Source organism: Canis lupus, chromosome 20 (genome assembly GCF_011100685.1).
Source record: "Canis lupus familiaris isolate Mischka breed German Shepherd chromosome 20, alternate assembly UU_Cfam_GSD_1.0, whole genome shotgun sequence".
Lineage (NCBI taxonomy): Eukaryota > Metazoa > Chordata > Mammalia > Carnivora > Canidae > Canis > Canis lupus.
The window spans coordinates 42,034,406-42,050,144 of record NC_049241.1 but is presented as its reverse complement, the minus strand read 5'-3'; the positions used below and the strand labels follow the sequence as shown (position 1 = coordinate 42,050,144).

The following is a 15,739-nucleotide window of genomic DNA, read 5'->3' as shown; positions in this document are numbered from 1 at the left end:
TGTAAGACCCCTGTTTTCCTTCCAGCCTCTGTGGATACATTTATGCAAACATGAACTAGCAGAAGGATCTTTCACCTGCTCATAGAAAGACTGTTTTTTCTACATTAAAATACTTTCTAAATTTGATATTTTTGTTAATAAAAGCAATTAATATTTAATAAATTAAAAATTCAAAAGGGAAAAAAGTCACCTCTAGTTTTATCCAGAAACTACCGACCTTTTGACATTTTAGTCTTTATTATTCAAATATAAGTATATCTACATATATGGCATGATTTTTTTTTAAAGATCTTATTTATTTAGAGAGTGAGAGCATAAGAGCAGGGGGAGGGAGAGAGGGAGAAACAGCCTCCCCGCTAAGCACAGATTGATGCAGGGCTCAATCCTGGGATTCCAGGGTCATGACCCAAGCCACAGGCAGATGCCCAACTGACTGAGCCATCCAGGCACCCCTGTGGTGTGATTTTCAACTAATATATTAAATAACTTTCCACTGTTACTTTTCTAGAATCACTGAATTTAGATTTAGAAGGAACCTGGGGACTTCGAAGTCCTCACGTCCTAGCTTGAGGATTTCTTTCACAAGAACCTTGACTGGGGCTGCCCAGACACTGCTTGTCTCCTCCAGGGACTAGGGGCCCAGTTTGCACCAAGACCATCCATTCCAGGTTCGAAAAACTCATCTGCCCCCCGCTTGGACTTCACTTCTCACATTAAATGTCTCTAATTTCTGTGGCTATTCCTTGCTTGACAGTCTCTTCAGAGCCTCTCATGATGCTGGTCACTTCCCCCAGGGCAGTCTGTCCAGCTAGAACGCTGCCCCCAGCCCCCAGCATGAAGTTCCAACGGCAGCCTGGCCCTGTGGTATAGTGGGACTACTACTTCCCTGACCCAAGACACTTGACCTCCAGTAACCTGCCCAGGATGACACTGGGGATATTTTTAGCAGCTACTTCTCTGTACTTCAGCTTTTGGATCGGTCTTTAAAAGCCATTGCAGTCAGGATTAACTAGAGAAAGATAATGCCAGTCTGAATGCTGCCTTTTCAAATTCAAAATCCATTCTGGGGAATGGAAAGGGAGTCTAACATTGGGGTGGGTGTGTGTATGTTTACCATCTATCAGACATAATGCTGGGCACTTTATTATTGTTATAGTTATTAATATTGTGGCAGTTTCAGTTGGTTGAGACCCTGCTGTGCACCAGACATACACAGTCCCAGGGTTATTAATCATTGTCTTATACATGAAAAAAGGCTGAGGAAATGGAACAACTTGCCCAAAGTCCCACGCCAGTTAAGATATGGAGTCCGAATTTAAACTGTGTTGGGGCATCTGGGTGGCTCAGTGGTTGAGCGTCTGCCTTTGGCTGGTCGTGGTCCCAGGGTCCTAGGATGGAGTCCCACATCACGCACCCAGCAGGGAGCCTGATCCTCCCTCCGCCTATGTCTCTGCCTCTCTCAAATAAAAAAAGTCTTGGGCAGCCCAGGTGGCTCAGTGGTTTAGCGCCACCTTTAGCCCAGGGCGTGGTCCTGGAGACCCGGGATCGAGTCCCACGTCAGGCTCCCTGCATGGAGCCTGCTTCTCCCCCTGCTTCTCCTTCTGCCTGTCTCTGCCTCTCTCTCTCTCATAAATAAAATCTAAAAAAATAAAAAATAAAAATAAATAAATAAAATCTTAAAAATAAATAAACTCCTGTGTCTTGGCCCAAAGCCTGTGCTCTACCACTACCTCGTATTGCCTCAGGAAAATGTAGCCCACTATCAAGAGTCAAGTCCAGAGGAGACTCTTCGGCCCTAGCTGATAGCAGTGGGGGGGTGGGGAGGGTGGTGGCCCACAGGTGGATTGGAATCTCCATAGGATGCCAGAGGAAATAGTAACGGAGGTGTCTGAACCCTCCAGATTAAAGATCAGGACTACCCAGTTCTTTGTCTTATCTTGAATCTCTGAACTTTAGAAAGAAACCTTGGATGCTATATTGGTCCAATATTATCATTATATTGTTATTATATGATTAAAAATCAGGGATCCCTGGGTGGCGCAGCGGTTTAGCGCCTGCCTTTGGCCCAGGGCGCGATCCTGGAGACCCAGGATTGAATCCCACGTCGGGCTCCCAGTGCATGGAGCCTGCTTCTCCCTCTGCCTGTGTCTCTGCCTCTCTCTCTCTCTCACTGTGTGCCTATCATAAATAAATAAATAAATAAAAAATTATACCATTAACCACTTTAGATATTTTGTGATATTATTTTACTGATAATTTCACTAATTACACCAACCATCTTTTTTTATGTTGGTTCCATTTATCTATGTGTGCATTTGTATTCTTTCGGGGAAGCCCCAGGATACAGTGGACAACATGCCTCAGAGATGTCCCATCCAAGGGAAAGGAGGTTAGGGTACTCAACCACCAACTTATACATTGAGGGTTGCTCCTCAGTGTGTTAACTCCCTGGCATTTGGGCCCCCTTTGCAGCAAATAAGCACCTACCGTTGAGAAAGCCTTTATGTAAAATGTGGCAGATGCTTTTGGTAGGAACCCACTAGCAGGAATGGCAAGTGCAAGGTCTATGATCAAGGCATGACAGTATCTGCTCCAGAAGGTGACATTTAAGCAGACTTGAAGGAAGTCAGAGTGAGCCATGTGGACATCTGAGAGATTTCAGGAAGAAGTAGCCAATATGTCTGAGGAACAGTGAGGAGGCCCACATGGCTGGAGCAGAGTGAGCAAGGGGGCAGAAGAGAGAAAAGAGTAAAGTCACAGGAGGCAAGATCATGTAGGACCTTCCAGCTGTTTTAAAGAATTGGATGGGATTCACTCTTGAGAGAAACAGGAACCGTTTCAGGTTTGAAAAGACGAGTGATGTGGTCGAACTTTCAAAAGGATCGACCAGGCAGCTGTTTTGGAAATGGACTATAGAAGAGCAGAGGAAGGAGAGGACAAAGGAAGTTGCCACAATATCCAGGCAAGACAGGACGGTGTCTTAGATCAGAGTCAGGGTAATAGAAGTAGGGAGGAGTGGTCAGATTTTTAATGCAGTAGGAAGATAAGGTCTATTGAATTTCTTGACAGATCTGATGGGGACTGTGAGAGGAAAAGAGGAGTTTAGTATAAAACTAAGTATTTAGCCTGAGCAATTGAGCTGAGCTAAGGCAGGTTGTGAGTGGGGCATATTTGGGGGACAATTAGGCATTTAGCTTTAAACATGCTGCTTTGTAGACGTCTTAATAGACATTCAAATGGAGATGCCAAATTAGCTGTTGGCTGTAGAGGTTTGGAAGTTCCAGAGAGCAGTCTAGGCTAGATGTATAAGATTGAGAATTAGTATATGAACGATGCCTAAAGCCAGGAGACTGGATGTGCTCACCAAGACAGTAATCATCCTGGGATCTCCTCTGCATCTGTGATTTCATGTATACTGGAGCTTCTCATTCTGTCTACATCTCTTAGCCACACTTTCAGTTTTAATCTTGCCATCCCTCTGTTTCATTCCAAGCAAATTCTTCAGATCCAACATCCAGGTCACTCACTCACTCTTTTGCTGTTTCTAGTCCGCCATTTTAACTTTTAAAACATTTTTTCACTTCTAAAAGTTCTGCTTTTTATTTTTTATTTTAAAGTTCTGCTTTTAAAAAAAAAAAATCTGTGACCTATTTGGAGAGCCTTTATCATATTCCTACTTTTGTCTTTATTTAAAACATACATATATGTTGTATAATCTTTATTCAATAATTTGTTATCTGATCACACTCTCATTTTGCCTCCGCTATGACAGGTTGTTTCTGCATGTGCATGGGCACACATGTGCATGCACATATGTGTGTGTTTAGTCTTTGGAACTCGTGTTTACTAGGGAATGCTGTGTGGCTTGGTAAAGAGCAGGTGTAGATTTTTTTTATTTGATTCTACTAGGTGTTTCAGCCTTGGGCTAATTTTTATGCTAATTTCTCAGCCTAGTGGTTCCTGGACCACACTGTAAATCTGAATCTAAACCTATACATGGTTACAAATTCTCATAGGACCTGTTCCCCCTTATCTCTGGGAACATCTTCCCCAAAAGTGGGGAAACTTTCTAGCTTACCTCTTCATCAAGGATGAAGCCTTCAAGGTGTCAGCTTTATGCAGAGGGTCCCATTTCCAACTTCCTATGGGGCATGGGCCAAAGTCTTATTTCTCATGCTTTTGTGGACATTACATCATGGGCAACAATCCACTCACACATTTCTATCGCCAGCGGCCACATCCAGTTCACATGCTGACCACTCTGAGTTTTCATTTCTCCAGCTCCTAGCAGTTCCCTTTCTTTCCTTCAAATTTAGCTTTGCGTTTAAAAGAATTTCTACTTGAGCCAGAATTTCTGTAGCAGGAGTGTTCTCAGGTTATCTTATCTGTTATATGATGGAATTGGAAGTCCCCTCGGGTGATTTTGTGGTTAGATTAGGTCGGCAGGAACTATTTTCTAGAACAACAGGCCCATTTGAGTGGACATGATGCTCCCTAGCTCCCTATCATGTTGGAAGCATCTGCTCCTGCAAGGAGTTTGTGTGGAGTGATCTACCAAGCACCATCCTGGCTTATTCCTGTGGCCCTGCCCACGTTGATGATTACTTGTTTCACATTGTGCCAGAGAGGCCTCTGTGGTAATGAATTAGCTAAAGACAAATGTGCCCAACTGCCATGACAGAGGCCCAGCTTGCCCTGGCCAGCAGGCCCCAAGACTGGCTGTCCAGGAATCCTGTGGAGCAATGTCCCGCAAGGCCATGCCATTCCAGCCTGTGGCAGGGAATGAAGGGAAGGGGGATTGGTAATGCCACAGTTTCTTCCTGTAGCTCGAACATGATGATAACCTGTTTGCTATGCTCTATTTCCTGAGGTGTCCCAAAGACCTAGGAACCCCAAACAAGTCTTGGTAAGAGCAGGAGCAGCCAAGAAAGGAAAGAATCAGAACTCTCTGCCTAAGGTCTCCACTAACTGGGAGGGTAGACAGAGCTCAGGCAGGCTTGTCTATTTGGCCACAATCACAGGAAACACAAGGACTGACCAACAGGGCTATGTGCACATTGTTAGTGCTGATCAGTGACAGTCCCTGTGTGTGGCAGCCAGGGGGGTGAAGTTGGGGCACTTCAAATCTGCTCTGCAAAGCCTTGGCAAGGTAGGAGTCTCTGAAAGCTGTTTTAGAATCATTGTGTGTCAGTCAGTGAAAGAGAAAGCAGCTGAAAAGGAAGAAGACAGGGACCCCACAGATGCCTTTCTACTTCCTCTTTTCCACAAACCCCCATCCATTTGCTCACTGATGGGCTGAAGGTCAGAATCACTGAAGTCATCCAGTCCAACCTTCTATCCAGTGCATGTTCTGCAGCCTCCTTGCCAGAGAGCCTCCCACTATGGGGCTCTTCTGCTAATTTCATGGCAGGACTGCTCTCATTTTAAGCCTCTTATTTTGAAATAAAAATCTGCCTTTCAGGGGATCCCTGGGTGGCTCAGTGGTTTAGCGCCTGCCTTTGGCCCAGGGCACGATCCTGGAGTCCCGGGATCGAGTCCCACGTCGCGCTCCCGGCATGGAGCCTGCTTCTCCCTCCTCCTGTGTCTCTGCCTCTCTCTTTCTCTATCATAAATACATAAATAAATAAATCTTTAAAAAAAAATCTGCCTTTCAGCCATTTCCACCTAGACTCATTCCTCTTCTGGTTGCTGAGGAAGGAGGGCCTCCAGTGAACTGGCTTAGGAGCACAGGATGCCCTAACAGAACCTAAAGTGTGAAGGAGCTGCGAGAACCAGGGCTCCTCAGACCCAGTTCACCCCCAGGATGTCCATCTGGGGAAGGAAAGGGGCCGACCAGTGGGACAAAGCTGTTCTAGGAGTGTAGCTGAGCTTTCTCACTTTCTCATGGGAGACTCCATTCTGACCCCACCTGAACAAAGGGAAGACATCCTTCTGAACAGGAAATAAAAAGCAAGTTCTTGAGTGAGCATCAAAAGTCCAGACTAGGAAGTTATTTTATCCTGTCTCTGCATATAAGACAATGAGTTGAAACCCAAAGTGTTCTGTGAAGGTGAGCAAGGGTATCCTGTGAAGGATGTTCCTGTTGGGAGGCAGGTCACTGTGAGTTCCCCGGACTGGGCCCCAGCCTTGGAGCAGAGGGCCTGGAACTCTGGGCAGGTGGTGTAGCAGCTCCACTAAAGCAGGTGGGAGTTACTGGGGGTCTTGTCCTTCAAGGCACTGATGATGAAGCCTTATTTTCTGTGTGCCTGCTGGAAGCCCATCATGGTTTTCAAGTAATTGTGCTAGACACAGAAAAGGAGAGAAAACAGGAATTGATTAGGAGGTATGGACTTAAGACTCAGAAGTCTTGCCACTTATATCCACCCCATTAATTCTTCCTGCAAACATCACAGTTTGAGGATAAGAATGCCCTCTGACCAGCCCCAATTCTGTGAGAAATAATGTTCCAACCCCTTTCATTTTTTTGTCCTAAAGAAAGTGTGTAAAACTGTTTTAAAATGGTGTGGCAAGTATGTCTGTTTTTTTTTTTTTTTTAAGATTTTATTTATTAGAGACAGAGAGAGAATGAGGTGAGGGGAAGGACAGAGGGAGAGGGAGAAGTAGACTCCCTGCTGAGCAGAGAGCCCAATGTGGGGCTTGATCCCAGGACCCTGGGATCTGCCCAAAGGTAGATGCTTAACTAACTGACTGAGCCACCCAGAGGCCCCCAAAAATGGTGTTGAAGGCCTGTTTAAAAGGAAGCATGTATGTTTCAAGGGCCCAATTGAAAGTTTTTGGCAAGAATTAGATACAAAAAGTAAAGAGGTTTCTGTCTTCAGAGGGGTGGGCACACATGTACCCTGAAGGGCCCTCCCTCCACAAACCAACTCAGGGTTCATAAATTCTTCCCTTCTAAGGCACTGCTTGGCTCTCAGAAAGCAGGTCGGACTAGAAACACTGGGCAGTAGGCAAGTGAATGCAAAATTCAATCTGAAATGTGGGTATGAATTCAGATCCCCCACAGCATAGGGAACTGAAACTGAAGCTTCCATATTAAACTGGAATTCCTGGGATGCCTGGGTGGCTCAGTGGTTGAGCATCTGCCTTTGGCCCAGGATGTGATCCTGGCATCCAGGATCAAGTCCCACATCAGGCTCCTTGCAGGGAGCCTGCTTCTCCCTCTGCCTGTGTCTCTGCCTCTCTCTCTTGCTGTATCTCTCATGAATAAATAAATACAAATCTTTAAAAAAATAAAAATAAAAAATAAACTGGAATTCTTTTTCTCCCTCCAGTGTTTTTATTCTGGTAAAATAGATATTACATAAAACTTACAAAAAACAAACAACTTACCATCTTAGGGAGCCCCTAGGTGGCTCAGTTGGGTCAGGCTCCCTGCTCAGCAGGAGTCGGCTTTTCCCTCCCCCTGCTCTTATACTCTTGGTCACTTTGTCTCCCTCTCAAATAAACAAAATCTTAAAAACAAAACAAAACAAAACAAAACCCACAACCCTTACTATTTTAAGTGTTTTAAGTGTACAGCCCAGTGGTATTAGATACATTCCCTTTTTTTTTTTTTTAAGATTTTTTTATTCATGAGAGACACAGAGAGAGAGAGAGAGACAGGCAGAAGGAGAAGCAGGCTCCCTGCAGGGAGCTCAATGTAGGACTTGATCCTGGGACTCCAGGATCAAGCAGACGCTCAACCACTGAGCTACCTAGGGATCCCTATTAGATACATTCCTAATGTGCAACCATCACCACCATCCATCCCCCTCTTTTCATTTTGCAACACTGAAACTCTGTACCCATTAAGCACTAACTCCCTACTCCCTCCTTCCCCCAGGCTTGGCAACCACTATTCTCCTTCTGGTCTCTGATTTTGGCTACTCCAAGTACCTCATCTCATGTAAGTGGATCCTATAGTGTTTGCCATTAAGTGACTGGTGTGTTTCACTTAATGGCTGTACCATTTTACATTCCCACCCATAGCACACACATAAGGGCTCCAATGTCTCCACGTCCTCACCAACACTTTTATTCTCTGGTTTTTGGATAGTTGCCATCCTAATGGTATGAAGTGGTATCTTGTGGTTTTGATTTGCCTTTCCCTAATGATTCGTGATGGTGAGCATCTTTTCATGTGCATACCGTCCATCTATATATTTTCTTTTGAAAAATGTCTATTCTTTGCCCATTTTTGAGTTTTAAAAGTTCTCTATATATTCTGGATATTAATCACTTCTCAAGTTGTCATTTTTTTAAGTAAATTGTACACCACACATGGGGCTCAAACTCATGACCCATCTGGGGAAGGAAAGGGGCCTTTCCTTCCCCAGAGTTGCAAGAGTTGCATGCTCTACTGACTGATCCAGCTAGACACCCCTCAAGTTGGAATTTTTTTTTAAGGTTTTATTTATTTATTAATGAGAGACACAGAGAGAGAGATAGAGAGAGAGAGAGAGAGAGAGAGAGATAGGCAGAGACACAGCAGAGGGAGAAGCAGGCTCCATGCAGGGAGCCCGACTCGATCCCGGGTCTCCAGGATCACACCCTGGGCTAAAGGCGGCACTAAACTGCTGAGCCACCTGGGCTGTCCTCAAGTTGGAATTTTTGAAGGAGGATAAAATGGTCCTGTGTTGGCAATGTCCCATGGCTAACTGCAAAAGCAAGGGCAAACACTGTCAGGAGGAGAGAATGTACTTATGCACTCAGGACTCCTACAGCTTCAGTTCAATCAAATATGAGCTTATTATTTAAACACACACACAATGGATAAAAGCCACTGTGACAGAAATTCAGCAAAATGGAAAACATTTTGACCTTAAAAAAATCCAATCCTATGTATTTTAGGTATAAAAATATATGTGAAAGGTTTAAATAAATGTAAGATGGAATGGTTCAAGTGTGACACCTACATATAAAGCGTGTGCATGGGCATGTCGTAAACATGATATATCTAATGCAAAGAGTTCTCCTAGAGATTCCAGGGGAGTGGGAGAATATAACATTGACCTATAGAAATGCAAGATTCCTCTGTTGAATGATTTAGAATTTAAATGTTTATCTGAGACTTTGGAAGTAATTAAAGAAAATACAAGGTTTGTCTGGAATATCAAGAGAGAAATTCATGATGGCAACCATGCAAATCACTTTAGTTCACCTTTTCTATGATCTTGAAATAATTTATGCCAGTCAAAACAAGTTTACAACAATATACAATAATGAATAAAATTTTGTAAGTTCTTTCTCCAAAACCAAAGACCTTTTTTGATCCTCTTATTCAACATACAGGGTGACTTTAACCAACTGATCAAAATTAACTTCATCAGTAATGGAAAAAAGCAACATCTTATGCCTTCTGTTATAGACTGCATGTTTATATTCTCTCAAAATACAGTTGTTGAAGCCTTAATCCCCACTGTAATGGTATTAAGGGATGGGAAATTTGGGGAGGTAATTAAATTTAGGTGAAATCATAAGGGTAGAGGTCCTCATGATGGTTTAGTGTCCTTATAAAAAGAGGAAGAGAGAGGGGCACTTAGGTGGCTCAGTGGTTGAAAATCTGCCTTTGGCTTAGGTTGTGATCCTGGGGTTCTGGGATTGAGTCCCACATCAGGATCCCTGAGGGGGGCCTGCTTTTGTCTCTGCCTCTGTCTCTGCCTCTCTCATGAATAAATAAAATCTTAAAAAAAAAAAAAACTTATACTCTGAAAAGTACAAAATTCCACTGAAAGAAATGAAAGATCTAAATAAATAGAAAGACAGCCTATGTTCATAGATTTGAAAACTTAATATTGTGGGGTTTTTTTTTTTTTTTGAGATGTTATTCATTTATTCATGAGAGACACACAGAGAGAGAGAGAGAGAGAGAGAGGCAGAGACACAGGCAGAGGGAGAAGCAGACTCCATGCAGGGAGCCCGACATGGGACTCGATCCCAGGACTCCAAGATCACACCCTAGGCTGAAGGCAGGTGCTTAAACCGCTGAGCCATCCAGGGATCCCTATTGTGGGGCTTTTAAAAAAGATTTTATTTATTTATCCAGGAGAGACACACAGAGAGAGGCAAAGACACAGGCAGAGGGAGAAGCAGGTTCTTCGCAGGGAGCCCAATGTGGGACTTGATCTCAGGACTCCAGGACCACACCTTGAATCGAAGGCAGATGCTTAACCACTGAGCCACCCAGGTGTCCCGAAAACTTAATATTGTTAAGATGGCAATGTTCCCCAAAGCAATCTCTATATTCAACACAACCCCTGTCCCTGGTGGCTTTTTTGCATGGATATAACAAGGAGCCTAGAATAGTCAAAACAATCTTGAAAAAGAAGAACAAAGATGAGGAATTGTACTTTGTAATTTCAAAACTAACTACAAATCTACAGTAACCAAGACATTATAGGACTAGCATAAAGACAGACATAAAAATCAATGGAATAGAATTGAGAGTCCAAATATTAAACCCTCACATTTATGGCTAATTGAATTTCAATAAGGGTAACAAGATAATTCAATGAAGTATCTTTTTTTTTTTTTTTCAATAATTAGTACTGGGAAAACAGGATATCTATCTGCAAAAGAATAAAGTTGGACCACTACTTTATACCATGTGCTTCCTCCACTGAGCCCAGCAGGTGCAGGCCTCTGTAGGCAGAGAAGGAAGCCCTACATGGCAGTCACAGTCATGATTTCTGAGGCTGGGCTATCTAGTCCTACTTGCACCTACTCCATTCTTTCCCAAATGCTCTGAAAGAGCTCTGTCTTCCCACAGAGGGATTTTCACGTACAACTCTGAGCAAGCTCTTTGGAGTCAGCCAGTAGGGTCCATGGGAGCAGCTTGGCCAGGGTTGCCTTCTTCAGCCAAAGTGATTGGGGTCCAGCAAACCTTTCCAGAGAGACAGGCAGGGCCCTATCCACTGATCTGGTCTCCCTGCAGCCACTAGGTTTAATAAAGCTTGATGCTTGCAGCATAAGGCTAATGGCTGCCTGGTAAAGCCATCCTCTGTCCTGCTGAAGGGCCAGGTAGCTGGGGTGGGCAGGTGCTCTTGCTTTGTGCCACCACATATTGGACCAGGAATGTACACTTAATCCAAGAAGAGTTAACTAGGCTTTCCCTCTGGAGAGACACAAAATAGTCAGATGATAATAGGCATTGGGGCTGGGAAGTCTTGGAAAATAGGAACATGCCAGGGCCAAGACTAGGGCAAAAAATTGAGAAGTGAGGTGAGTAGAACAAATAGGGGAAGGAGCAGACCTCAGGGGGAAGCTAAGTCCATGTCTGGAAAGAAAAAAGCCTGAAGGGAAAAGAACTCTGTGGCCTGCTACTCAAAGTGTGGTCCCAGATGAGCACCATGAGCATCATCTAAGCCTAATTAAAAATGCAGAATTTTGGGGTGTCTGAGTGGCTCGGTAAGTAAAATCCGAATCTTGATTTCAACTCAGATCATGATCTTGGGGTCCTCAGGGCTTGCCCTGAGTCAGGCTCCCTGGTGAGTGTGGAGCCTGCCTAAGAGTCCCTCTCTCCGTTTCCTTCTGTCCCTCTCCTTCCACTCTCATGCAAGTGCGGCATGCACGCACACACCTTCTCTCAAATAAATACATAAATACACACATACGTAGGAAATGAAGAATCTCAGGCTCCCTAGACCTGCTAGACCTGAATCTGCAATCTAACAAGTCATTAAACATGTCAGCTTAACTATACATGTAAGGAAGAATGAATTCAGTCAGGGGAAGGTCTTTCTAATTATGACACACAATCCATAAGCCAAGAGAGAAAAGACTATTACACTTGATTTCAAAAAATCAAAATGGGGCACCAGGGTGGCTCAAGTCAGTAAAGCATCTGCCTTCCACTAGGTCGTGATCCCAGAGTCCTGGGATCTAGGTCCCAGTTGGAAATCCCTGCTCAGCAGGGAGCCTGCTTCTCCTTCTCCCTCTCCACTCATTCATGCAAGCTCTCTCTCTCTCTCTCTCTCAAATATAATCTTTAAAAAAAAATCAACAGAATAACTACAAAAACCAGAAGTGAATACAAAAAACAAATGACAAACAGGGAAAAATACCTGCAACTCATATCATAAAGAGCCAGTCCCCCCAGTATATCAAGACTTCCTACAAATTAATAAGAATAAAGACCAAAAAATAATAGAAAAATAGGCAAAAATACAAATAGGCAATTTACAGGAAAAGAAGTTAAAATGGCACTTAAACATATGAGAAGCTCAACTTCAATCCTAAGAGAAATGCAAATTAAAGCTCCCCTGAGAGACCATTTTTCACCTTTCAGATTGGGAAAAAACAAACAAACAAACAAACAAACAAACAGGTAATACATCTTGTGGTGAGGCTGTGGGGGTATAGATGGGTTCAGCTCTATGCAGGCAATTTAGTACCATCCATTAAAAATACACTATCCATTAGTCCTGGTGACCAAGAATTCAATTCTACAAAACTTAACTTTCACATATATTCATTCATGTGTGAATTCACATTTGTACAAGGTTAATTATCACAATATTTGTACTGTAAACAAATGGAACTGACCAAATGTTTCTCAGTATGAGATGGGTTAAGCACATTTTGATACACCTCACAATGGAGTGCTGATATACAGCTATAACAAAAAAGAAAATAGTAGCAACTATGGGTTGACATGGAATGACCTTCAGGATACACCGTTTAGTGGGAAAAGCAAGATACAGCCAATACGCAATGGGTTCCCCATCAGGGAGGTTGGGGCCTGGGTATTTGTAATTTATATTTATATTTTGTATTTATATTTTTAAATGATGTGCTCTCTTGGGCAGTCTCCCCATGTGCACCTACTAACTGCTGTATAAGAACAGCCTGTGGAGTATGCTTGGGTGGCTCAGTTGGTTAAGTGTCAGCCTTCAGCTCAGGTCATGATCTCAGGGTCCTGGGACTGAGTCCTACTGGGCTCCCTGCTCAGTGGGGAGTCTGCTTCTCCTTTTCCCTCCCACCCCGCCCCCATCCCCACTTGTGCTTGCTCATGCTCTCTCTCTCTAATAAATAAAATCGTTGAAAGAAAGAAAGAAAGAGAAGAAAGAAAGAAAGAAAGAAAGAAGAAGAAAGAAAGAAAGAAAGAAAGAAAGAGAAAGAAGAAAGAAAGAAAGAAAAAGAAAGAAAGAAAGAAAGAAAGAAAGAAAAGAAAAGAAAGAAAGAAAGAAAGAAAGAAAGAAAGAAAGAAAGAAAGAAAGAAAGAAAGAAAGAAAGAAAGAAAAGAAAGAAAAGAAAGAAAGAAAGGAAGGAAGGAAGGAAGGAAGGAAGGGCAGCCCCGGTGGCCCAGCAATTTAGCACCGCTTTCAGCCTGGGGTGTGATCCTGGAAGCCTGGGATCGAGTCCCACGTCGGGCTCCCTGCATGGAGCCGGCTTCTCCCTCTGCCTGTGTCTCTGCCTCTCTGCCTCTCTCTCTCTCTCTCTCTTTCTCTGTCATGAATAAATAAATAAAATCTTAAAAAAAAAAAAAAAAAGAAGAAGAATAGCCTATGGGTACAGAGAGGTTCACACCACAGGCCCTGTGTGTCTTGGCTCCAGATTGAGCCTCAGCAGAGTGAGCCCCTCTGCTCCAGCCCAACCCACTCAGGGAGAAGAGTACAGGCCCAGCCCATGGCCAACACCCTGTCTAGCTTTGCCTCAATTGCAAGTGGTACAAGTGGTCCTCTGTCCCCTGCCTCTTGGTCATGGTGGCCCCCATTGGAGAGGTTGTCCCCAACAGGCAGTGGTCTCAGAAGATTCCCAGACCCCGCCCTGGGCTGTGAACCACACATGGGCCAGCTTAGCTCCCAATAACTGTCTCCAGGCCTGGCCATGGCCTGTGGGACCCCTGCTGGGTTTCACCCAATCCAGGACTCTAGAGTTTACAGAAGATACCCACTGACTCTGGGTGCCTCTGTGTTTCCCTTGGCTCACATGTTCCTTCTTGGCTTGTCCAAAATGGGAAGTGTGATCTTGGGTGTCCTAATAATGTGGTCCCTGAAGCCCCCCTTTCCTGGAGACCTAAACCCGCCCACCACCGCCCCCCTCCCAAGCTACCTTCTGTTCTGTCTTGACTTTGGCATTGTAGAAGGAGAAGGAGTCAGGGCCCTCAGGCAGCTCCGTCTGTTGCAGCTGGCTGAACTTGTCCTGGTCATCTTCTCCCTAGGGGAGGCTCAACTCAGCACAGTCCCTTCAGTCTGTCATTGTTAGGTCTACCCTGACAAGGCTTGTGGGGGGCATCAGGGCAGCCCCCCGCAGGGTTTGCAAACCCCACGCAGGGTAGTTCAGAACCCCCGGCCCTGTATTTGCCAGACACCCTGTAGCTGCCACCTGGGCAGGATGAGCCACCCCAAAAGGTGGCAGCAGCAAGTGATGTTTTCTGTGTCCCCATCCTCCATAACAGGGGAGAGACCTGTACCTGTCCATTTGCCTCAGCCAACCGTGGGAGAGGCTGGGAGCAGCCTATACACTACCATGTTTGTGGAGAAGATAGAGAACAAGGGGTACTGCCCACCACCCTGTGTTCATCCGCTGTCCCCACTCCTGCCCTCATGCCACTCACCAGAGACATGATCCTGCTGATAGGCACCATGCCCGGTCGGATGCTACCACCTGGTTTCAGTGACACTTGTATATCCTCGGGGATGAAGAAGGACTCATTGTACCAGATATCAAATTCTGCAGGGAGGCAGGAAGACAGCACTGTGAAGTGTTGTTGGGGAGTCCATGGGGAAGCAGGTAAAGCCTGAGTGGGCCCGGCACAGGCTTACCCTCTGGTCACTTCCTGCTCTGGGGTCTCACCCTTTCCTGTCTCCCTCTTCTGCTCTGAGAGTCCTGGAAACACCCCTGAAGCCCCAGTCCAGACCCAGCCTCTGTCAGAGAAAAACTCTGAAGCCATTTTTAGAACCCAGATGGCAGCCTTGCCCTCTGCCTCTCGGGACCTCAGGGGGCCAGCCAACTTTCCCGAATGGCACACCCATGAGCAGACGGTGACGACACTGATCCACCAGGTGCTGGCAGTACTGGATCTCAGCCTTGAGGTCACGCAGGTCTTGATACTCAGTACGGTACTGCTTCTTGAGGTCTTTGAGCTTCAGGATCAGCAGGAATTCCTCCTCATCGATGATCATCAGCCCCTTGTTTTCGTACTCGCCTGCAGGGACAGAGGCGGCCAGAGAATGAGGTGCTCACTAGGGGCGCGGGGAGGAAGGCATTCTGGAAAGAGGGAACAAAGTGCTGGCAAAGCTCCAAGACGGGGGAATAGAGGAAGGGCAGGGGTGTGGGGCAGAGATGGGCAAAGCACAAGGAGGCCAAGCCACCAGAACACATCTCACCATAAGAGGGAGTTCAGCTCAGAGGGACCATGCTGGCCACCTTATGAACAGGACTGGGGGGAGGGAAGGTGTCAGGGGAGAGGGTAGAGATGGCACATACTTCACCCTTATTTTGTTTGTTTTGTTTTTTAAAGATTTTATTTATTCATGAGAGGCACAGAGAGAGAGAGAGGCAGAGACACACACAGAGGGCTCCAAGCAGGGAGCCCGATGTGGGACTCAATCTCAGGACCCCAGGATCATGTCCCGGACCGAAGGCAGGCGCTAAACTGCTGAGCCACCCAGGGATCCCCCTTCACACTTTTTTTTTTTTTTTGGGCTCTTCACACTTATTTTGATCTTAAACCTCACTAGCCAGAGATAGTTCAGCAGTCACCTCAATTAGACGGATGTTTACCTTTTTTGTAAGTTATATACACGAACTGCCACCA

General features: G+C 45.1%; 1 protein-coding gene across 8 annotated transcripts in view; it reads right to left on the bottom strand.

The window, feature by feature from the left end:
- Nucleotides 1-3,590: 3,590 nt before the first annotated feature.
- KIF9 (kinesin family member 9) overlaps nt 3,591-15,739 on the bottom strand; it is a 53,039-nt gene continuing 40,890 nt past the window's right edge. For 7 of the 8 annotated variants that reach the window (XM_038566624.1, XM_038566620.1, XM_038566621.1 and 4 more), the window contains 4 exons: nt 14,951-15,127; nt 14,537-14,652; nt 14,032-14,136; nt 3,591-6,281 (listed from right to left, as the gene is read on the bottom strand). In XM_038566624.1, coding sequence (XP_038422552.1) covers nt 6,231-6,281; nt 14,032-14,136; nt 14,537-14,652; nt 14,951-15,127 — 449 coding nt within the window. In that variant the 3' untranslated portion in view covers nt 3,591-6,230. The remainder of the gene's footprint in view (nt 6,282-14,031; nt 14,137-14,536; nt 14,653-14,950; nt 15,128-15,739) is intronic. The other variant, XM_038566619.1, reaches the window with a different exon arrangement.